The sequence below is a fragment of the Chamaea fasciata genome, unplaced genomic scaffold (assembly GCF_029207755.1).
Source record: "Chamaea fasciata isolate MVZ Bird 193981 ecotype frontalis unplaced genomic scaffold, bChaFas1.0.hap1 SCAF_6, whole genome shotgun sequence".
NCBI classification, from domain to species: Eukaryota; Metazoa; Chordata; class Aves; order Passeriformes; family Sylviidae; genus Chamaea; species Chamaea fasciata.
In genome coordinates, this window is record NW_027094091.1 from 21,622,261 (window position 1) to 21,646,257 (window position 23,997).

The window sequence follows — 23,997 nt, forward strand, 5'->3', positions numbered from 1 at the left end:
CATTACAGAAATGAAAACTTTCTAACTTCATTTCAAGTAATATCAAAACTATTAAGAATAGAAAACAATAAAACCAGAACAGAATACTTGAGTTAGAAGGCATCTATAACAATTATCTAGTCCAACTGCTGAATTGCTTAAGGACTGACAAAAAGCTAAAGCAGGTTGCTAAGGGCACTGTCCAACACCACTGACAAACTTGGGTCATACACCATCCCTCTAAAAAGCCTGTTAACAATGTTTGACCACCCTTTTAGTAAGGAAATGCTCCCTAGAGTCAAGTTGGTACTTCTCTGGATGCAGTTTTGAACCATTTCCATGCACCCTCCCACTGGACACCAGGGAGAATGGCTCAGTGCCCCCCTCTCCCCTTCCCCTCCTCAGAAAGCTGTACAGAGCAATTAGGTCACCCCTCAGCCTCCTTTTCTCTGAAGCAGAAAAGCCCAGACTCCTCAGCCACTTCCCACAGGGGATTTCTTCTAGCCCTTTCACTAGCATTGTTGCCTTCTTCTGGATGCATTCAAACACCTTAACATCCTTTAACTGCAGACCCCAGAACTGCACACAGTGCCCCAGGTGAGGTCAATCCAATGCTAAATACAGATTCACTATATTATGTAATGTCAGTATATCCCAAAAACTTGAGATCAAAGACCAAACAAAATGTGGAAAGAAATTAGCTCCTTTTTAGTTCCTATCCCGAGGGTAAAGTTTTCATATCAGAACTTTTCTGATGTTCAGATGTTGTTCAGTAACATGTCCTCTTTTAGAGGCAAACACTTGAAACTGAATTTTGGCTGTTAAATGCATGAATTCATACTACTTTCAAAACAGATGCAACATCATAATAATATCTCTAACTGGATATGTGTAGAAAGTTTTTAAGCACAATATGTAGTACAATCTTTATCCAAATAATGGCCCCAATCACATAAATATTTTAAAATTACATCTGCTATGCACCTGGCTACGTAACACAATTTCTGAATACAACGTCCTGTAAAGAGAAGTTTCCACACATTCTAGACTCACTGCAATTCACCAGAAATATAATTTGACTTGTTCGATAGATGATATAATATAGACCAGTACTATTTAACCATGACACCTCAGAATCATCCTGTCACATATTTTTTACACACTTTCTGCCCCTTCTTTGATCTCAGAATAAGTCATGACCTTTGGTGCTTAAATAATTTTGTATTTTGGATATTCTCTAGCACTACCTCAGTTGTAAAATGAAGCACTGATGAAAAACAGAAGGGGTAGGTAATTCTCAAAGTTATTATGTGCAAAACAGATTGTGGAGAAGGACATTTTCACTGAAAAAAATATTTTAATTTCAAGAACCATTTGCAACAATCCTCTGGAAGACTAGCAGACTGGAGTAAAATGAAATTGCATAAAGAAGCTACATCAAAAATTACCCTACTTGGACTGCTACTACCTTACTGGCAGCCCTCTCTCCCTGTAAGGCTGCTCCAATCCATTGATTTTTATAGATACCTACTGCTAAAATCCAACCAAAGAAAAAACACATTATCAATTAAAGGAATTCAAATGTAATTAATTGCTGCAACTAGATTAGCTTTTGTGATTACTAGTTAATGAAACAAGACACATTTTATATATGGTAGAGTTATACTGAGAACACATTATAAGAATTTCTCTGCTACAATACATTATTTGCAATGACCTGTAAAGATGTTCAATTAAAGCAGCCAAAGTTGCTCTATTGACTGATGGAAGACTCTGAATAAAAGCTCTGTACTTCCTCACACGTTCCTTTTCATTCTGTGTATCTGCCAGAAAATAATAATCATTGAGCATTAATAACAATGCACACTAATAACCAACAGCAGTTCTCATTAGCTATATCAGCATCATCTAGTCTTTTAAAATTACTATTTAAGGAATCAACCTCTTCTTCATAAAGGCAATGCTGACAATATACTGTCAGAAATGTCTATTATTGTAAACCAGTTCACAGAAACACCAATAAAGAGGGACAGTTCTACATTCAAGCACCATTTGCCACCACTTAAGACTAAAGCCCAGAACAGCAATTGGATTGTCTTTCAAAGCATATTTAATCTGTAGTTTGTGCATGTACACGTGTGAGTGCAACTGCATATACACAAATGTAAATGTAGTTCTAAGAGCTCCCAGCAATGAGAAAGGAAAACATTTTTTCGTATTTTAAATATTTACTGGAAAAGTGTCTGAAAGCACAGAGTAGTTTAAGGATCTAAGTATATATACAATGGATTAGAGGACAGCAAGGAGGAATGGTTGGTAAATAAGTTGTACCAAGTTACATATAGCTGAACAATGGCAAGGCTGATGGCAGGAATTCCATTTTTGAGAACGACAGTATCTGAAACACAAGCACAGCTCTCAAGTCTGCCTCCCTGTGCTGCTTACACCCCTTTATGCTCAGGGAATATGCAAAGTTAATGTAGATTGGATTTAGTTAGTTAGCTTTTCTCTCTCAGTTCCTTGTTTCTCTCAAGTTTCTGAAAAGAAAGTACAGAACTCTTCTGGCTGACTGATGGTGCTCTCCACTAACTACTGAGTATGTTTCGGCTTCTTTGGTAATTGGAAAAAAAAATAAGTAACAAAACAACAGTTTAAGGATCTTCCAATTTATTTTCTTAAATGTTTTAGTCTTCCTAGAAGTACCTTCTATACCACTTAACAGGACAGGATTCTCTGTTGTAAAGCTGAAAGAGAGCTTTCACATAGCCACGTGTGCATATTAGGAAGAGGAATCACTGTAACACCATTAAAAAGAGCTGAGTTAAATCTAAACTGCCTCAGAACCTTTTCTGGTTTCTGATGAGATTAATCATGTGCAAATTGAATAAACTCGTAGTAGTTTTTCCTCTAGTTTCTGAAATTGAGTAGTAGTTTTTCTTCTCGTTTCTGAAATTGAGTTGAAACGTCGAAAATGTGTAATATCGATAATATTTTAATTTCCTGAAAGTCTAGTGGCTCATATTAAAGCAACATCCATATATTTGAACTTAACTAAAATCAGAAAGGAATACATTTTTAATATTTTTTAAAAGACAAAATGTGCCACAATGTAAATATGCCTATATGACTCCAATGCATTAAGACAGGAATTAATGTTCTGTCAGCATTTCCTATGTAACTCTTACTGCTGTGCTTGCAATTTTATAGCACAGTTTGGCAGGGAAACCCCTTGTTTCTTGCTGCTTGCAAATACTGCAATATAGAAACTAAAATTTTAAAAGAACCTTATAAAAATCATCTCTGATTAACATGAGTCTATTGCAGCCATGTCCTAAATATTTTTTTCCTCACTACATTGTTTTGTCAGTTATGAAACAACAGAGGCTGGCACAGGGTAAGTAAATTAACGACCCCCTCAAATTTGACATATAACCTTTATTGTATTGAATGTCATTGAATAAATTACCTAATGCAGAGATCCAGAATGGATAAAGTTCTTTAGTGAGAAGTGCATCATCTATTTGAGAAAGAAAACTTTTCAGTACATCAGTCACATCTTCAAGTTGATGTTTTCCTGCTCTTAGTTTAACACTTCTTGCATCTTTTTTGAAGCTCTCCAGCAGTTCAGCCACATTGGAAGAATCGCCATTCTTAAGATAGATTTGCTTGCTACCTAAACCTAAGAAAGAAAAATGCAGGAGAGAAAAATAAATGAATATATTAACAATTCTTTTAAAAATTCCAGATGTCATTATTTGAAAATTATATGTGGCTGCCAAACACATTGCATTTCCTAACAAAATCTTTCTGATCTTTTACACATTCTCATTTTGTTGGTAAAAACACTACGAAGTCTTCCTAAACCCAGATAGACCTCTTTGCAAAAATACTCATCATAATAGTAAGCAAGACTGGGATGACTATTTCAAAAGTATTTTACAGGCATTTCAAAACCCCAAATCTCTTCAGGACTTCCTAAAACAGTACTTTCAAAAGGCACAGTCAGGAGAAGTTGTTTAGATGACAGGTATTATATTACACATAAAACACAGCTGCTTTCATGAGAAAACTCCTTTTATCTTATTACTTTACAGATGAACTCAGTGTAAGACTCAATGTATCATTGCACTCATCCACCCTGAAATATTTCATTCTTAAAAGCCTCAAGATTAGTAGAAAATACCCCTTTTTTCTGATTTTTCTCATGTAAGACATCAGTCAGCTACTATTCTTATACGTAAATACAAAAACAACTAAAGTCAACTTAAAAAGAAAATGTATAGTTTAAAACAGAGTCATGACTACCTTCAATCACTGCATATGTTATTGTAGTCAAAACTTTTGTTTTTTAAAACTTGAGTTAGTTTGGCATAGATGCACAGTGCTATTTATCTTTGTAGAGGTGATTTCTGCATTCACATATCTAGAAAGAGGACGGTACTTTATGCAAAACCATGCTTTTCTTATATATCTGTCAAATTAAATACTCTCTCAAAACCTGTGAAATCATATCTTATGTTTTTACAGTGCACCTTTCCTGTAATGCCCACAAGCACTTCCATTTGGTATGGCCTTTGTGTTGTTTCTGTCAGGAACAGCCCCGGACCGCAATAGCATCTGTCTTCTGCAGACTACAGCTAAAGATAGAATCTTTACAATCATGATACAAAAGATGTCTGCATGCAAGCAATGCACACAAATAACTCCTTCAGCTTTCAATTGAGCATTTTAACAGCTACTAATGCTGATCCTGAAAAGCATATTTTTGATAATGATTTAATTGATTTAAAAGACATTAGGAAACTGAATTTTAATTGAGACTACACAAATTGTTCTAAGCAGCAGACAAAATTACCCTGCTTTAACAATTTAGTAAATTAAATGGTGCAAATTATACTTAGAATTATTTCTATTGCTAATGATTAAAAATAATTTAGCAAAAGCTTCTTTTCTTACTTTTAGGCAGTAGGTGTAACCCCAATACCACTATTTACAATAATGTAGTGTTGCCATATCCAAAGGTTATTTAGTTAAACTTCAATGACTCAAATAGAAATCAAGTACTCTCATAATGACAGAGGTTACAGGCACATTTGTACCAAAGAGAGATTTGTACAGAATTGATATGCATGTAGCAATCTCACAAAAAAAAAAATCATGAATTCATGAATTCTACCATTCACAAAAATGGTAGAAAGTGTAGGACGGAGCATCCTGGTAATTATATGCCAGTTAGCATGACCTCAGTACCTGGAAAGGTAATGGAGCAGTTTATACTGAGTGCCATCATGCAGGAAATACAGGATGGCCAGGGTATCAGGCCCAGCCAGCATGGGTTTAGGAGGGGTAGGTCATGTTTGACCAACCTGGTCTCCTTTTATGACCAGGTGACCCACCTGGTGGATGCAAGGAAGGCTGTGGATGTTGTCTGTTTGGATTTCAGCAAGGCCTTTGACACTGTCTCCCACAGCACACTCCTGGAAAAGCCTAGGGCTTGGACAGCAAAGCTCTTTGCTGGGTCAAGAACTGGCTGCATGGCCGGGCCCAGAGGGTGGTGGTGAATGGCGCTGCATCCAGCTGGTGGCCAGTCACCACTGGTGTCCCTCAGGGGTCTGTGCTGGGGTTAGTTCTTTATTCAATATCTTTATTGATGACTTGGGTGAGGCTATTGAATCTTTTATCAGTAAATTTGCAGACGACACTAAGCTGGGAGCATGTGTCGATCTGTTGGAAGGGAGGAGGGCTCTGCAGAGAGACCTGGAACAGTTGGATGGACGAGCAGAGTCCAATAAGATGAAGTTTAGTAAGTCCAAGTGCTGGGTCCTGCGCTTTGGCCACAATAACCCTCTGCAGCATTATGGGCTGGGGATGGTGTGGCTGGACAGTGCCCAGGAGGAAAGGGATCTGGGGGTACTGGTGACAGCAGCTGAACATGAGCCAACAGGGTGCCCTGGTAGCCAAGAAGGCAAACAGCATCCTGGCCTGGATCAGGCTATTCCTGATAGCCTGTGTGGCCAGCAGGAGCAGGGAGGTCATTCTCCCCCTGTACTCGGCACTGGTGAGGCCACACCTTGAGTGCTGTGTCCAGCTCTGGCCCCTCAGTTTAGGAAGAACGTTGAAACGCTTGAATGCGTCCAGAGGTGGCAACGAGGCTGGCGAGGGGTTTGGAACACAAGCCCTGTGAGGAACGGCTGAGGGAGCTGGGGTTGTTTAGCCTGGAGAAAAGGAGACTCAGAGGTGACCTTATCACTCCCTACAACTTCCTGAAAGGTGACTGTAGTCAGGTGGGGGTTGGTCTCTTTCTCCAGGCAGCAACTGACAGAACAAGAGGACAGAGTCTTAAGATTTGCCAAGGGAAATGTAGGTTGGATATAAGGAAAAATGTTTTTCATGGAAAGAGTGATAAAGTACTGGAATGATCTGCCCTGGAAGGTGGTGGAGTAACCAACCCTGGAAATCTTTAAAAAAAGATTGGATGTGGAACTCAGTGCCATATTCTAGTTGAGGTGTTAGGGCTGGGTAAGACTCGATGGTCTTGGAGGCCTCTTCCAACCCTGTCATTCTGTGATTCTGTGAATTTGCAGTAGTAAAAGGACAGAAACATCATCAGCATGTAACCTAATGCCATGTAAAATTATGTTGGCAAAAATTACTTTAATAAATGGTAACCACTACACATCCTTAGGTTATTTCACTGAAGAAACAGCAGTCTAAGACTGAACTTAACTCCACAGTTAATGCCAACTTCCAAGATGTGTTCAGACCACAACTTTTACAGGTTTGCAGAGTTTGTTTTCTGAGCTGAGTTGTCTGCACTGGGGCAGTGGACCCCAAGGCTGAGCTTCATAAGACAAACAATGCAATATTTAAAATAGAAAAGTGTCTATAAAGGGAAATTACCAAGTTGTATTTTCCCAAACTGGCCATTCTCAGATATGTGGTAGTGCACATCTATGATATGTGGTAGTTGCACCATCTCATTACAGAATGGCAAGGCTAATGAGGGGCATGGTTTTACTTTAAGTAATATATAAACTCAGTCAATAGGATCTGGTACCGGGGGCACTTAGGTATTATACAAATGATCTTAGCTTGAATAAAATACACTCTACTTACCATACTGTGTAACAAACGCTATGCAGCTGTTCACTATAATAGGAACATCATTTTTGCTGAGCTGCTGATCTTGTAATGCATTACCATCTGTACCTGCTGCTTTTTCAATTGCAGTATACCAGACCATGAAATCCAGTTTTGAATGGCCGTGGATGTATAGTGTTCTGAAAAGTATAAAAATATTTTTAGTGTGGGAAAGAAATAAAAAAGAAATGTTATTGTACCATGGCACCAAAGCAGATGTTCAGGAAAGAAAATATATATATATACTTGGAGTAAGACATCAAGGTACCTTTCACCACATAAAGCTGTGATGGTGGTCTATTGTTACAGCATCTTTTCTTTCCAAACTCATTTGTAATACCAGTCCATAAAAAATGAAAGAAGATCCACAAACACCGTCACAAGCCTTTGAAAGAACCTGCCAACATTTTAATTACTCTTTTTCAGTCTTGCTCCTACATTATACATTCATATGTCCGAGCCACAGCTAAGCAGGGAAAAAATTGAGAGACAACACACAACACTATAAAAAGCTTTCCCTTCTTTTGTATTCACACCCCTAAACACCCCACACAGCCACTAACCTCTTCTATAGAGCAGCTGATCCATACTGAACTTCTCTCCTACACAAGTATCAAAATGATCCCCCACTATCACAAAGCTAAGGAACATACATGAAAAAGCTACGAGTTGAGGCAGAATAACTTAATACAACACTCTGCCTGTATCTCAAAGCCAGCCTTGTTCTGACTCTTTTATTTAAGCATGCTGCAGTAATCTCCTGTGTGCCACCCCGACAAGCTAGCTTCTAAGAGAAAATACCAAAATCGAAAAGTTTAAGGGGGTATGGCCAACCATATGCATGCATGTGGGTAATAAACAATTGTTTAAAGTAAGAAAAGAGCAAACAAACTTTTCTACATACCTTATCTCCCACTAAAGACAGGTAAGGGATCAATTTTCTCTAATGACCATTTACTTGCTAATTAGGAAAAGTCAAAATGGTCTACTGAACTTTTATGAAAACAGTTTCATCAAAATAAAAAACGCATTTATTTTGATTATTTCATTTTTGGAGGGGGGAGCATTTTATGTGATGAGGAATACTTAATTTCATTTATTTTGTAAGTATCTTTCAATTTTGCTTTTATAAATGTTTCCATTCTAGCGTTCCTATCTTGCTACGAAGTGGGTATGCAGTCAATATATTACATACACACAGTCAGGATCTGAACTCTCCTCAAGATCCACCATATAGACTGAGCCATTCAGCAGCAGAGTAAATGACAGTAAAGTATTTCATCCCACTGAACTACATTTTTAGGAAGTCTATACTTCATGACTTCAAAAATCATGTTAACTACCACACAAACCTGTATAGTAGAAACACAGCTTCTCTCTTCCGCTAAGAAAAAAAAAAATTGCATAAAGCTCTCCTATTTTTCCAGCAAAATGAGTGAGCCTAATTCAATGCTGTCAAATGTTTCCTTAAGACTTGTCAAAACAGGTAGTTCTCAATCAGTGTTCCAAAGAACGCATTGCCACATTTTCTGGTATTGCTATTGCCATACATATATAAGGAAAAAAAAAAGTTGGAGTAGAAAAAAGCTTGACAGTGCATGATACTCTACTCATTTCCTACTATTATTCACAGATCAGAAGAGGTTAGGACAATGATTTATAAAAGATTCATGGTTCTTTTCAACATGAGAAATGTACATAAATATGCATATTACTGTGTGTTTATTTCCCCTGCAGAACAGCAGGATTCACATTATGGTATTATGCAAAAAAATAAATGGAAGTCTCAACAGATTACTTTTTATCCAAAGAATTATGATATATACAGGAAGCAGCATACTGTAAAGTGAAAATATTATTACATCTAAACAAGGAAAGGGCAACTCTGCTGCATATCAATGAATTGATACCAGAGGAAGACCGAAAAAAATACAGTACTGAACTTCAAAGGTCATATAAACTTACCAGCATTTTTCATAAATCATGTGCCTGTCAATCGTTGTGATATATGAAATACCTAAACTACGTGGAAAAGATCACCTTGTATTTTATGTATCTTTCCATCTTCCCCTCAATGCATCACATTAGAAAAAAGGTATCAGAAGTACAAAGCATGATGTTCTCACTGTTTTCTAAAATTTGAGAAGCTGTTGAGCTTAATTCAGCTACAGAGGTAGAGGCTACTTAATAACTAGCAAAGAAAATGCAGTATTTGTTTAAATTGTAGTCCCAAAGGACCAACAGAGTCATGAAAGATAAGTTGCTGGTAAGAAATATCAATGTGAAAATCTTGCTGCTATCATGGAACCTAGATTGTTCTTAGAAAGCAACTAATTACTTCTGAAAAAATTATACATGCCCGGTCAAAAATCACAGCACCAAAAAGTAGGATAAACCAGAGATGCATTTTCACTACAATACCACAAAAGCGAAGAAGGGAGAAAAGGAAATTAAACCAGTGCCAGACACATTTCAGAACTCAGTCAATTTCCCATGGAAGTGGCTTAAAAAGCTCATCTCAAACCTCAATAATATTTGTCTGAGAGAGAACACACCTGGAATAAATTTAAATCAGAAAAATATAAACCAATTTAAAAACAAGATGTTTAAAGCAGTCCTCAGTTTAGCTGTCTTGGACAAACTTAACAACTTTTTTTTTTCTTTTTTTTTTTTCTTGATTGGAAATGAGTTTTTTATCTCCTTGAACCCGGAAGTAATGAAAAGGAAAGGGGAAATAATTTCCAGCAGAAGAGCAGAACTTTTCTCAAGCACAGAAGAAGTCTTCTACAGAACTTCATGAAGCAATGGAGATAACTTTGCAGACTTAACCTCTGTGTTCATCTCTTTCACACAGTTTTCAGACAGAAATAGTAAGAAATACATGCATTTCTCACTGAACTAATTGTCACTATCAAAATATAAAGTTATATTAAATCCAAGGTTTAAGACTAAGCATAAACACAGGCTGAAACAGTGATTTCCCATGTAGCACAAAACTGAGTAATTTAAAGAGCTTACAGAAGCAATAATGTTTGAAAGTATTTGTACTGTAATGTTTATAAAGACCTACCATGCAGAGTACCAACTCTTTTCCACAGACTCAAGTAAAATGCATTCCTTCAATACAAATGCACTGCCTTCTATAGTATGTTTATGTATGTGCTGTATTTTCAGTTCTAAAAATTGATAAAGATCTTACATTTCATAACAAATAATTCACAATAGTGACAGCATGATGAAAAATGGCAGAATTTTTGCTATGTTGTGTGAAGCACATACAGTCCATAGCCAAGAAATTAATAATTTAATGACTCAAACAAACAACGTGGCCTGCCAGCGTAGATTTCTGCCTTAGTGAATTGAGAGAATTGAATTGGCACAAGTGACTGCAGCAGATCAATGAGTCTCAACATCAAGCGAGCTACTGTTACCTATATGGCTATTTTGTTGAACACCAGCACATCCTTCTGCCGCAGCAGTCATAGGTGACCGCACTTCATCCACAAGTGTGCAAAGGCTTCACTTTGACTCATCCTGCAAAGTTCCCTAGCTTTAGCTATGTCTTTAGGATTTTTGGACAGCTGTGCAATGGGAAAGCAGTGGTAGGAGGTGATTTTGGGTAAGGTGGGCAGAGAGAGTGAGAAGCAGACATCAGCACAACTCAGTGCCCTCTGGCAATTCCCACATGATTCTAATAATTTACCTGTCTGAAAACAGAGGTACTAAGAATGTAAATTTTGATATGAAATTATTTTGGAAAATCAAATTGCAACTGAAGCATGGACATTCCATTAAAAATTACTGCTAAAAGTAACCAAGCAATATTTCTTCAAAGGATTCTTCAAAAGGTCTTACATCCAGCATAACATATTGGAAGCACAAGTCCTTTCATTTGACTCTTAAGTTTATACTAATTCTGGATTTTAGAATTTTGTGCCCATGACAGCAATTCATGAGCAAACTTACTACTATCATCAAAGGGTTAAGAAGAAAGCATTGAATGAACTATCAGCCTAAAGAAATTGTGCCAGTATGTAGTGAAGGTTTATTATCCATAATAAGAAAGAACTAACTACATCAGAAGCATAACAGGGAAAAAAAGCACCATCTGGATTACATTATGGTCTGAAAACATTCACTGACACCTAAGAGAGAGCTTAAACTGTTTCAGAAAAATATAAGAAATGTTTGAAACTGAATTATCTGCACAACTGTTTCTTTAAAGCATGGAATTAAGAGATTTTGAATTAAATTCCACATATAGAAGATAGATTTAAAACTACAGATGCTTTCAGACAACTTTCTTCTTTTCATCATGCAGATCCCTCTGTTGGCCGGTGTTGAACTAGACAGGAGTAGCTGTTTCACCAATATGCTCCTCAACCTCTATTTGGATAGCAACAGGAGGTCAAGTATCACCAGTCACTTCAAGCACTTTAGAAATACAGAGATCAAGGGAAAAAACCCAAACTGAATATGGATCAAATTAGAGGACACCATTGTGTGATGAAGGGATGCCTCAAACACAGAAAACCTTGAAATGGTTTGCCACTTCTATCAAGAAGTCAAGAAGCATTTCAACTACAAAACTAGAATATTTCAACTATGAAAGCTGAAATCAAGAAGAGGCAAATGGCCATCTGATTAGGGTGTAAAACACCACAGTGTTGTGAGAAGTCCAGATTTCCAGCTGAGTTAGATACAGTTCTAGCAGTTCAGACAATATGCTCCAATGGAGACAGAATGCAACAAAATTCAACAAAAAGAAAGTGTTTAAAAATAGTGTGTTCTGTAATACACTTTAGCAAAGATACACAAGCATTAATGTGTCTTAGATCTGCAAAAAAAAGTAGAATTAAAAGTCATCTAGAATTATCATGAAAATTTACACTGAGTTTCAGAAAATACAACAATCTTCACAAGAGAAGCAGTCTTGTGGTTTCAGAAATCTTTCAGTGTGGTTCAGCCTCTGATTCCATGCTATTACTTGGTATGATTGCCACCTCTTATCTCTGAACTGATAGACTTCATCAGCTGAACATGTCATATAGAGAATAAATGAACAGCAGGGCGCCAGGCAGAAAGCAGGGTAAAGGAAGAGAAAGGGGACAGAAAAAGAAAAGGTAGGAGTGGATTATATTAATATCTAAGACATTTCAGGAAAATCTCACATGCCTTTTTTGGTAGTATTATCTCTGAATTCTTGTATATTATACCAGCTAGAAGGTATTATGTACATTACAGCCGAAAATAAATTGTAAATTCTTCTTCTGAGTAAATATCAATCAGATTAATGCTAAATTTTTGTATCTCAAATTTATTATGTTTTTGGGAATCAAGAATTCATAGATTTATTACATTGTAATAATTTCAGCAGGAAAACTTGAAGTTTTTATAGTTTCTGAAAATGTTTACTTGCATATGCAATCATTCTTAAGTGAGAAGTCCATTTGTAACAACTGATGTCATTCTTCTACCTACAGTAATTAAAAAAAAGGTGTGAAAGAGAAAGACACATGTAAATGTGTGACTTTCCCTAACTAATCATCCCAAAGACTGAGACTTGAAAAACAGGTATAAGTATTTGTAAGAAACAGAAAGTCAGTAGAAAAATACCTCAAGGAATTTGCATAATATTTTCTAATAAAATTTAACTAGACATTTTAAGACATTAACTTTTTTTTTTTATGAAAAGGAGAGTGGCTTTTTTTTGTTTGGTTTATGCTCATTGGGTTCTTTTTTCTCCTAAACTTTTCCTTATTTTGAAGAAATCTTACTTGTTTTATATTTAAGTGACTAACAAATTAACAAGAAAGCCATCAGCTACATAGAATCTCTTCCGAGTGATCAATCTGTGCCAAAGCTGACATTAGACAAGCAGAGACATAAAATTACAGACAGAATAGAAAAACCTAGAAACTCTGACATCTCATTTAGTTGATTGTGATGACATCTCAAGGATATTAATATATCTGGAGCTTGGAGGAACACAAAGAGGATTAGTGGCTTCATTTCCAATTAAAGTAATTGAGTCTAAAGACAAAGGTGATTTTATATTTAATCATTTTCCCCACACACATTAAATTGCTTATCACTTTCAGATGCAATCTCATACAACTGCGCTGCACACCTGGATAGTTTTGAAGTAATATCCTAAACAACAATCATCATGCCTAAGCCTATACACCCATATGGCTTTCAGTGTTTAAGATTATGTGAAGACTATGCATTTAAATTCTTTATGGCATACTTCAGTGAAGAAAAATTAAATATAATCATGTCCACCTTAAATCAGCCAGTGTCCCTGTTGAAATTATTTTCAAATAGTGCAGAATTTCCCTTAAACTACTAAAGTGGTTCAGGGAAAACCTACCCTCACTTGACAGAAATATAATAATGAAATAAACCCTGAATTGGAGTGAAAAGTTTTGCTCAGCATTAACATCTATGAAATTATATGCATGGTTTATATCCATCTTTTAGACTGTACCCTGAAGAGAATACCTCAAGTTCCCTGTTTGGTGTATGTAGCTTAGTTAATGCTGCATCTTTCAATTTTTTTTTTGACAAAAAAAAAAAAAAAAAAAAAAAACAAAAAAAAAAAAACCAACAACAACAAAAAAAAAAACCAAAAAACCCTAAACACAACAGAACCCCCCTCCCCCAAAAGACAATAAAGTGTTTCTTTCTAATCTGCATAGCCTTACTCAGTTCTGAAACTTATAAAATATCCTAGAAAGAGTTAAAATTCAGAACACACAAGTTACAATGCATTTCTGACAAGCTATTTCAACTCTGAAGAGATGTCAAATGTATCTATAGGGTTTTTTTTATTTGCCAAAGAGAAAAACACTCATCATTTATTATTCTACTGTTGTCTGTAATATAAATATACCATATATATATAGATTATAAATACTGCACCACTTAAGACAGACTCTTGCCCAATAGGCCATCATTGAAATAAAAAAGCCTCAACCTATTAAAAGCTAAGAATTATCTTTGACAATTTTTACTTTCATCTTTGAATTTGTACCCATATAGGTGAGACAGAAATACATACTTCACCTCTAGTTCCAACCTCCCCTATCACTATAAATATGACACAGTCATCTCCACTGAATATTACCTACTTGGAAGCAGATATGGATCATGTTTGTTTTGTAACTATGTTTTTTCCTGGATAGTATATTGTTAACTGAGATCAGATGTTACAATAAGTTTAACCAGAGGACTCATTCATAGCCTCTCAAACCTGACTTAGGCAGATTGAGACACGGAATTCTGAAGAATAATTAAAAAATCAAGAAGTAGTAAGTGCTCTGAAAATTTTTTGCAGTAAAAGGCATTAGTTTCTTTTGAAGAAATCATTGTCGGCAGACTAGTCTGGGAATAATTTTCTCAGTGGGAAAACTGTTTTTAATTAAGTAGTGCTTGTTAACATTTCATGACACAGGCATAAAATGTACTTATGCACAAAGTTATTTCCTTCTCTAAAAAATCTGCAAATTTACTCTCTTGCTAGCAACCCTAAGTGAAAAGACTCCAGATCTTATCAATGATAATTCTAAGATATCAATATAAAAACAGATCAAAGATTTTTTTCAGATAGGAACCTTACCTTCCTTTCTCAACGAGTAGCAGGACGTCTATTCTCTCTCCATTTTGCATCACACTACTGGTTGCTGAAAACAAAACACATACACATTCATCTGACCTTCACAGACAGATATTTATATACAAACACACACATGCATGCACATATAGACATTTTTTTTCAAAATGTTTTCTAAAAAAAAAAAAAAAAAGGCAACAAAAGCATGGAATTCTTAAACTTTGTAAATAAAGAATGCTGCTGATAATAGAAATAAAACTCCACAAAATACCACACCACATTTACATTTAAAAGAAAAACTAACCCTAACCGTTCTCAAAATGCATGTCATATATAATCTACACCTTCAACTTTTCAACTGACTCCCAGAGGAAGTCAAGTCCTAAATACCAATGAAACACAATAAATATATTGCGCATTATATGATGTTTTTGCATCACACATACTCCTAGCCTCATCTATATTTACTGAGTCAAATATCAAGAAGCTAAGTTATTTTACTTCCACAGATGATTCATTACTTTTCAAGTTTCATTTATAGATATCAGTATTATTAGAGGAGCAGATATGTTCTGGAGAAAGCAGAAATCAAAGAAAAGAGTATGGATGTATAATATTTCTGAGAAATACAACTAATATTAAAAACATCAAACAAAACAAATTCTCAACTGAAAGTTAAAACTGTTTCATTTTTATACATGAGATATAATATACACAGATTTTGCATGCTCTTATGATTCTGGCAGAGGCAATTACAGTTGCACCATCAAAACAAATATCAGGAACAGTTCTCCTACTGCCTAATCTTTTAATTCTGAATGAGGATCAAAAGTATTCACAAGTTAAAAGACACCTAGAGGCATAAAAACATTCCTGATTAAAAACCACCTTCATGGTGTTATTCACACCGAATATAAGGTGGCAGTAAATAAACAGTAGAAAATCCAATGGCATTTAGACAAGCTCCTGCAAAACAGTCCAGAGTCAGTCAGCCTTTATAGACTATCATCAATAGAGCTAAATTATCTTCTCTTTGCTACTTTATTATAAACCTCAAATGATACGTATTTTTCTATGTAACATACTGCCTGGTTCAATACAAAAACTAGTAGGGCAGATATGCCTAAAAGAGGATTCAGAGCGTAATTACAAACAATGATATAAAACTGGTCATAGAAGACCATTTGTACAAATATTCCTCTCTCTCCGCATCATGATATTGAGCAAATAATATTTTTAGTATTGGAAAAAAGTCTATTAGTCTGTGAAATAATTTTCCAAGAGAATTATAGTTTTCCAGTATGTTTGAGTATTTAAAAACTAGACCTGTCAATCATCTCAATAATGTGTTCTGCAGTGAGTATTTCTGCCCTGTCAAAAATATAAGACAATAATCCCAAAAGGTTATATATTATTATTCAATTCTGTACTCTTGTAAGAAAGATACTGCTGCAACTGGAACAAAAATTGTCATCATTCATTTTAAAGCTGTTTAAAATTTCTCTGGCATGTGCCAAAAAGTAAGAAAAAGAAAAAAACCCAAGACAGAAAAACCAACTCCGTATTTAGATAAGAGTTGGAACAACATCTGATACATGAGAAGGAATAGTTACTGAGCTTCCCAGTATTTATTATTTTGAAATGTAATAGAAACGTTCTTAACAGTGAATTAATCCCTTAAAATAATTTCTGAATACTAGATGTTCTTACTCAGTTCTTGCAACCTCCTTAGATATATGGAATCTTCTTCAGCATCCTCCATTTCAAAACAAAAATAAAGGCTTGACTTCTCTATAGCAAACCAGCCTTTTCTCCACTGATCCAGGTTATGGCAATCTTTGTAGTATAGCTGCCCAAGAAGGTCACAGTTTCGCTCTAACAATGATTCAGCCACCGGGGGAACAAAATGCTACCAAAGAAAATGGGGTGAGTCAGATGAAGAAAAAAACCCTCTGCCCCTAAAAAACAAAATCAAAATACTGCAAATCTATAGGATTCTAGGATTAAGGTCATAGTAAAAAAAAAAAAAAAAAAAACAAAAAAACAAAACTTTGAGATATAAAACTCACACTTATAAACCCATAGATACACTAAATTTAAAATATAAAATCAAATTAAACCTTTTTTTCATTCATGTTCTACAATTCAAATATTTTTGCTTTCAAACTACCACTGATTTAATTAGTAATGTGATTATTAACATTTAGAGCAGTATAAAATATGGTATCACTTTATGAATTCCGTTTCAGCAAATACATTCAATAAAATTGCAACCATAAAAAACTTAGCTGAAATATATTCATACAGTATATGTCTTTATAGTACAGCACATTTAATATATTCTTAAGGTCAGCATTAAAATGCTGCTTCAATTCCTTTCACATTTTATTTTATCATCTTGTTTCAAACATTAAATCACAGAAGTTATTTCTTCCTGTTGCACAAGAAACGTTTACACGCAGGAGAGATCAGTATTCATCAGTAATGGTTTCTCAAAGATTTTAAGCTAACAATGGTGCTTTATTATTTGTGCAAAGGCTCCTGGCCTAACTGAAAAAGATAATTATCAGTATTACCTTAGCTATTGCTGAAGACCATTTTCTTTGCGAATATGCAGTTTCAGCTCCAAATAGAAACACACGTTCTGACATTAAGTATATTTCAAATGTAAAGATGTCCCTGAAGCAAGAAAGAGAAGGAACACAGCTGCATTTAGTCTTCAAAAGAGTAGACACCTAAGAGCTTTATTTCACTATTTTTTCATTCTTTCATATGTATAGAATTTCTGTCTGCATTTCTCCCCCAATATTATATGTACAGCCCAGGTAATAATAAACCACTTTACAGTAAAATATGATCAAAGTACTTTGCAGGTCAATAATACATGTTTAAAGGCTATGGTGTAATAGTTTTTTGAATAATTCCAAAATGCATAAAAATGTTTACATGTAGTCATTAAAAATGCATAGGGAATTTTCTGCTTTTGCAAGCTTATGTTATTTGATCAAGTATATTTTTGTGATGTGTTCAAAATATTTTCTTGTATATTTAATATAAGCAGAACAACTAGTTGAATGGGAAGTCGTAAACAAGTTGAAATGTTGGTTTGTAGGGACTTTTAGATGTCATTTGGTCTAATCTCCTGCTCTAAGAGGGATTATCACAATGAGAAGCCCTGAAAACAGAGTACTGTTCTTGTCACCAACCTGTTCCTGCCCTTCACCTGCCCTCTAATTGAAGAGGCTTTTCCTGTCAGACAGCCTGAATCTGCTGGGGTGAAATGCGGGGTCACTGTCTATCACCTGCCATCATCAAGACCAGGAGCAATACTTTGAAGTTGCTGTAGCTCAAGAAGCTCCTAAAAGTTTTTTTAAGGGAGGTTCTTGGGTTTTTTTCTTTTAAAATTATACCATTATTAAAGCAGATGAATCCTGTTTATTCAATTTTTAATGGAAAAATAATGACAGTAAAATAAGAAAAAGCAAACTAGTTAAAATTGGTGTGAAATTTGGAAAGTAAATATCGTGCTGAAGTTAGGGTCGATCAGTCTTTATTCACCAATGTGTAGTATGATTTTGTCTGTGACCTCTCATTAGATGCCAAATAGATGGAGTATGCTTTTTTCTTTCAGTGCTGAAGACTGAGATTTGTCTAAATGTGGAGAACTGAGCATAAGTCACTTCTATAATTTTCAATAACCACTTTGAAAATTATATAAACACTTATTCCTGACTAACAGAATAGGCATTTTTAAGGATCAGCTGTTTCAATACACAAAATATCAAATCTAAATAAAAATTCTAATAAAATTCCTCAATCACAGGCAAAAGCAGAACAGGAGGTTTAGTTATTTCTGAAGAGTGAAGTATTCAGGCAACATGTTTTTTTAATTTAGGAATTACCCTAAAATGGAACCATTTGGAAAGGCAGCAAGCAATAGGTTAGATTTGACGACAGAAGAAAAAGGTTATTTTTTTCTCTTTTCTGGATATCAGAGAGCTACTGCAGAATAGTGAAGATCACTTCTCTATATTTGATAGCACATTGAGACATCATGTTTCAGTATTTCTCTCCCCTGTAGTAATTTAAGTCCTTTATCCCCATTATCTTTTTCAGAATCTTACTTGAATAGACTATGCTTTCTTTGCAGACAATTTTGTTTTGTGACTAAAAGCATTAAAGTATTATACTATAGAAAGTTATTTTTATTTTAGGTGCATATACACATGTTAAAAAACAAAAAGAAAATGTTATGGAGTCTGTTAGACAAATGCAAAGTATATTTTAAACAAAAATGTTTCACTAAAGAAATTGAGTATCACTGAAATCAGATTTAGGTCACTCTCCATGTGATGTTTTTCATGTACAAATGGGATGTGAAAAAGATATAAAAAAAAAAAAACAAGACCGCACCAAAAAAAAAAAAAAAAAAAAAAAAAGGAAAGAAAAGAAAAGAAAAGAAAAGAAAAGAAAAAAAAAAGCTGATTTCTTCCAACTAAAAATGTTCATCAGTTACACTGCTGTCCTGAGCTACAGAACAAAGAATGGATTTCAAAGACCAATACTTCTGTGACCAAATCCAGAAGCATACTGGAAAGCTCTAGTCTGCTACATTAGAAAGAAGAAGCAAAACAAGAATTTTGGCTTGAGGCAGAGGTCGATCCCAGAAAGAAAAAAGAGTATTAATTATTCAGTTTATCATCATGTAACCTTTCAAGCACTGAGAAATATGCATCACAAATTTAATAAGAAACAGGTGTATCTAATTTAAGCAGCCCTTTTAAATTACCCTAATATTTTCATTCTATCGCTATAAAAAAAATCCCTAAATATCACATAGCACTAATTTCTTGAAGTCAAATAAAACCAGCTTTTTTTCTAAATTGCCTATTCAAAATTCAAAAAAAATGAGCAGTTTTTTTTATTGAAATATGAATTCAGGAGCTTACCCTCTGTTTAAGAAGAAGTCTGACTTGTGTACTACAAGACAGATAACTTCATTGATGTCAATCATACCATTAGGAGTGGTCGTTTTATCATTTTCATAGTAGCTCAGAAAGCCACTTTCCAAAGTACACCATCTTTTGTTGCAATCTGTGATTTAAGATATAATGGAAAGGTCAGATTTTCTCACGATTTTTTTTTAAATAAGTAAATACAAGATGGAGAAAAAAGTCTGCAGAGCAACTTCAATGAATTATTTGGAATATTTAATTACAACTAAATGTTTACTCCCTCTTATGACTTTAAATATGAATACAAGAGATGACATACTACAGTGATGTCTATCTGCTACTAAAAATAGTCATGAATTCATTCTGGCTTATGTCTGGTTCTTAGAACAAAATCTGAGGTGCATCTGTTTTCACTACTGCAGAGTAGTAGATACTAAAAGAAAATACTCTTTTTATTTTCCACAGTCGTAAAATTCCTATACAGCTGGCAAAGTACTTCTGAGGATTTGGTAGATTCGGCAAAAAAAAAAAAAATCCACAAAAATCACAGAAAAAAACCAGCTGCAGTTTCCAAATACTGACCATGTTATCTGAAATTTCCTCCAATTTTTCTGTTAACTTCTATACCATTTATATGAGTTTAATAAACATTTTGGTACTATTTATTAGTATTTATTTGTATCATGCTATTTGCTCTCTAGTACTACCTAGATTCTGTCTAAATACACATGTTAAGTGCTAAAATAAACATAAGATAAATGGTTTGATAACATATAGGCTTACAGGAGTTGAGCACCAAATTTTAACATTTTGAATGTTCAGGGTGTTTGTCCCCCAGCTTTTCCTCTACCATCTTCCAGAACCTATTCTATAAAACAGCTCACTCCTTCACTATTAATTAAACTATTAAACTCTCAAGGACAATTTTGGACTACCAAGGCTTTTTAAAGGGCTCCACAAGACCTTCTGCACTAGAAACAAAAGCAAAAATCAAACTTGAGCCCTTAAACCTCTAAGCTTTACTTTTTGATCCACTACATCAGAACACCACCGACATTTGAGCTCTCTTCCTGCTGATACCAACAGATGTTAATTAACAACAACTCTCCTCAAAATTTACGGACCCCTGCTGAAAACACTGATGCCACTATAATGAGAAGTACACACAGAGTTGGCTCTCTCCTGCACTGAGACACACATAATGAAAAACAAGGCTGTGTTTCCAGGCATTCCCCCTGGTCGCTATAAAACCTTGGTTAATTCACTGCACTGAATGATTTCTTCAGTGTCCTTTAACCATTCAGGCCAAGTCTACAAAGGGGTAACAGTTTTCTGTGACAACAAGCAAGCACTTAAATTTTCAGCCCTGAAGGCAAGGCTGGCAACTGCCTCAGAGATTCCCAGCACTGAAGAAGAACTTAATTCTAATGGTTAAACAGCTTCATAGGATTCTGAGTTGGAGTCCTATCCACACACAACATAAAAAGAAAAAGAATAAAATAACTTTTTTGAAAAAATAAGCCCCAAATTTGTCTAAATGATGGGAGAGAATGGCGCTCTCTCTCTGGCCTGCAGAGGCCTCAATTAGTTCATGGCAAGTCAGAACTGTTTCAACAGGAGTTCCCTTCTCTAGAGCTAGACAGGTCATATTTTTCAGCTAACATGACCTTATTTGAATATCTACAGGCAGAGGAGGGAACTGAAATTTTCTCCCACATCTTAATACTCTAACCCTAAAATTACTTCCTAAAGAGAGTAAAAAAAGAAAAATAGTATTTCCACTTACAATAATTTGCAATATGAGTATTACTTCATGTTAGTGAGATTTAGAAACAGTTCTGGATGCAGTGAAAGAAGAGCAAAGAAAGATTATATATTTTATGTTTTGAATAGCAAGAAGTAATTCTGTCAAACTGCTTCTTAAATATGGCAAAAATAGATTAGAGCCCTAAGGCAAGAGTAGTTTCTCATTCAAAGTTCCAGGTTTTCTTGTTGTTTTTGAGAGGATGTCATTAAATCTCCCTCCCTTGTTCCATCAGTCTCCTTGAACAGCAAATGGTCAGAGAAACCTATCTTCCTGTGTATCTGTAGAGAGCCCATCCCAGAAATATCAGTCTTGACAAACCCATGGGTAATTCAACATGAATACAGAAACAAAGCAAACACTCATCCCAAAAAAGTAAACAATAGCACATCAACCATGTTCAAGACACAATCATAATTTTAGAGAAAAAAAAACCTGAACTGAGAGAAATCTGGTTCCTTTCCATTTACAGTATGTTCCCTCAAGTAGTAAGTGCAAAGCTAAGCAACAGACTACAAACTTTCAAAGCAGCTTTATTTCTGTCCACTAAAGACTTGAAATGGAAGACAGTCAAAATTTCTTGCCTGGGGGCTTTCCTCATAAATTTTAAGACATCCTACTAACAATGCTCAGCCACAGTGCATCTCTCCCAAAAAGGACTACAGAAGCTATTCTGTGAGCACTTTCAGACAAATCTTCAATCTATACAGGTATTGGCAAATATACTGCATTTCTAATATGACATTGCGTAAGAAGAGATTGCCTTGTATCTGCTCTCCATTTGGCTAAGCACTGACTTCTGGGTTTTTTTATAAATTTCTTTATGAGTATATACAGTGAACTTGGAGCAAGTAGTGATGAGGTCTGCAGTTATTACATTGTTTCCCAAATAAACTCTTTGCAATTCAGAGCAATCCCAGATAAAGTCCTATCCAGAAGCAGTCCTCTGTAAAAACGGGCATCTTTGTTAAGAACTGCAAAGTTGCTGGGAAATGCCTGTGGATCAGGTATTAGCTCAGTCATCACCCAATCCTTGCAAGACTCTGGAGCCACACTAACATACAGATTCTTCTAAAGCATATTTAAACAGGAGTTCTATGCTTTAGCATGCCTTTAATGTCCACTAAGGACCTTAAAGGCATATGCCATGAGAATATGGACTTAGTACAAAAATATGTATACACTAGTGCAGGATGCCATGTAAGGATTTTAGGAGCAATAAATTCAATTAAAAAATCACCACAGATTTTAAAAATCTGTGTTATTTGTTTAGATGGAAGAAAAATATAAGAAGACAAATGGGAAGAAAAAGGGAAAAATTATCTGATAACACTTCTCTCTCTCAGAAAAAAAAAAAAAAAACCAAAAAAACAAAAAAAAAAAAAACACAAACAAACAGAAGACTCATATGCACAGGAGACCATGCATATCTACTGTGACATAAATGCATTATGATCTCCCAAAGCTCAAGCTGTTATAGAATTTTTGTAGATGCTCATTTCTACTTGGAAGATTTTGTAAATTTGTGAGCTTGAGAAATAGCCTATTAAAAAGTCAATGCTACTTGTAAATGATTTCTGCAATAGAAGCATTTTAGATGAAAATTAATTTTTGGCATTAATCTAAATATAATTAAAGCATGAAGTGTTTCTATTTGTTTTTTATCAATTCTGTGTTAACTGAACAATTTTTCAGAAGTTCAGTCTTCTTCCTCCGTCAACTACTGAGTGAAGAGATCAAGACAAACAGTATTTTCTTTATCTGAAAGAGGTCTACCGAAGCAAAAGAGGACATGTCATATCAAAGACATTTTAGCGCAAAAAAAAGTAATGCAAGAAGATAAAAGAATAAAATTCATCCAAAACATACATATTCATGTGTTATTCAAATACACAAATTAAAAGTCAAATACCTTCTTTTAATTTCTTCTCTGTAGGAAGCTTAGCTGCATTAGAAGAAACTTTGTACAAAAATTCACAAAGAAAGGTGGAATGTGAAGAATCTTCAGAGAAGCCACTTTCAAAACAAGGATCATAGTTTGGGAAATCTATTCAAAGACAATAGAGTAAAAACCAAAGATCTTCAGTTAAATAAGTTAAAGTCATATTTCCACACATCTTCCTAAATGCATGTCTATAAATACGTAGTTGCTCTGCAGTATCTTTACTACACCACTTATTAAACCTAGTGGTTTTATTTTTATAATTAGAAAACATATTCATTTAAAATTTTGTTCACATTTGTTACAATGTTGCCATTGTCTACCACTTCTTGCCAAGGCAAATAAAATACTGTTTTCTGATGTACCAAACTTCGATTTTCATCCCTTGTGTAACACACCTCAACAGAAGGAAATTGCTTATCTTGAGGGCTTATGTAGAGTTTAGCAGCAACTCTGGCAGCAGACAGACAGCAATTCTGGGAATCATCATCAACATGCACTGATCTCCCGTTCCCTAGAGATGAGAACATGATGGTGCTGCCTTGGCTGGAGAGCCAAAACT

General features: G+C 35.0%; 1 protein-coding gene across 3 annotated transcripts in view; it reads right to left on the minus strand.

Moving 5' to 3' along the window:
* ARAP2 (ArfGAP with RhoGAP domain, ankyrin repeat and PH domain 2) overlaps positions 1-23,997 on the minus strand; it is a 119,604-nt gene that overhangs the window by 32,105 nt on the left and 63,502 nt on the right. For all 3 annotated transcript variants that reach the window (XM_066185588.1, XM_066185587.1, XM_066185589.1), the window contains 8 exons: positions 23,406-23,540; positions 19,684-19,828; positions 17,311-17,413; positions 16,445-16,643; positions 14,741-14,804; positions 7,096-7,259; positions 3,446-3,658; positions 1,697-1,802 (listed from right to left, as the gene is read on the minus strand). In XM_066185588.1, the coding sequence (XP_066041685.1) occupies positions 1,697-1,802; positions 3,446-3,658; positions 7,096-7,259; positions 14,741-14,804; positions 16,445-16,643; positions 17,311-17,413; positions 19,684-19,828; positions 23,406-23,540 (1,129 nt within the window). The remainder of the gene's footprint in view (positions 1-1,696; positions 1,803-3,445; positions 3,659-7,095; positions 7,260-14,740; positions 14,805-16,444; positions 16,644-17,310; positions 17,414-19,683; positions 19,829-23,405; positions 23,541-23,997) is intronic.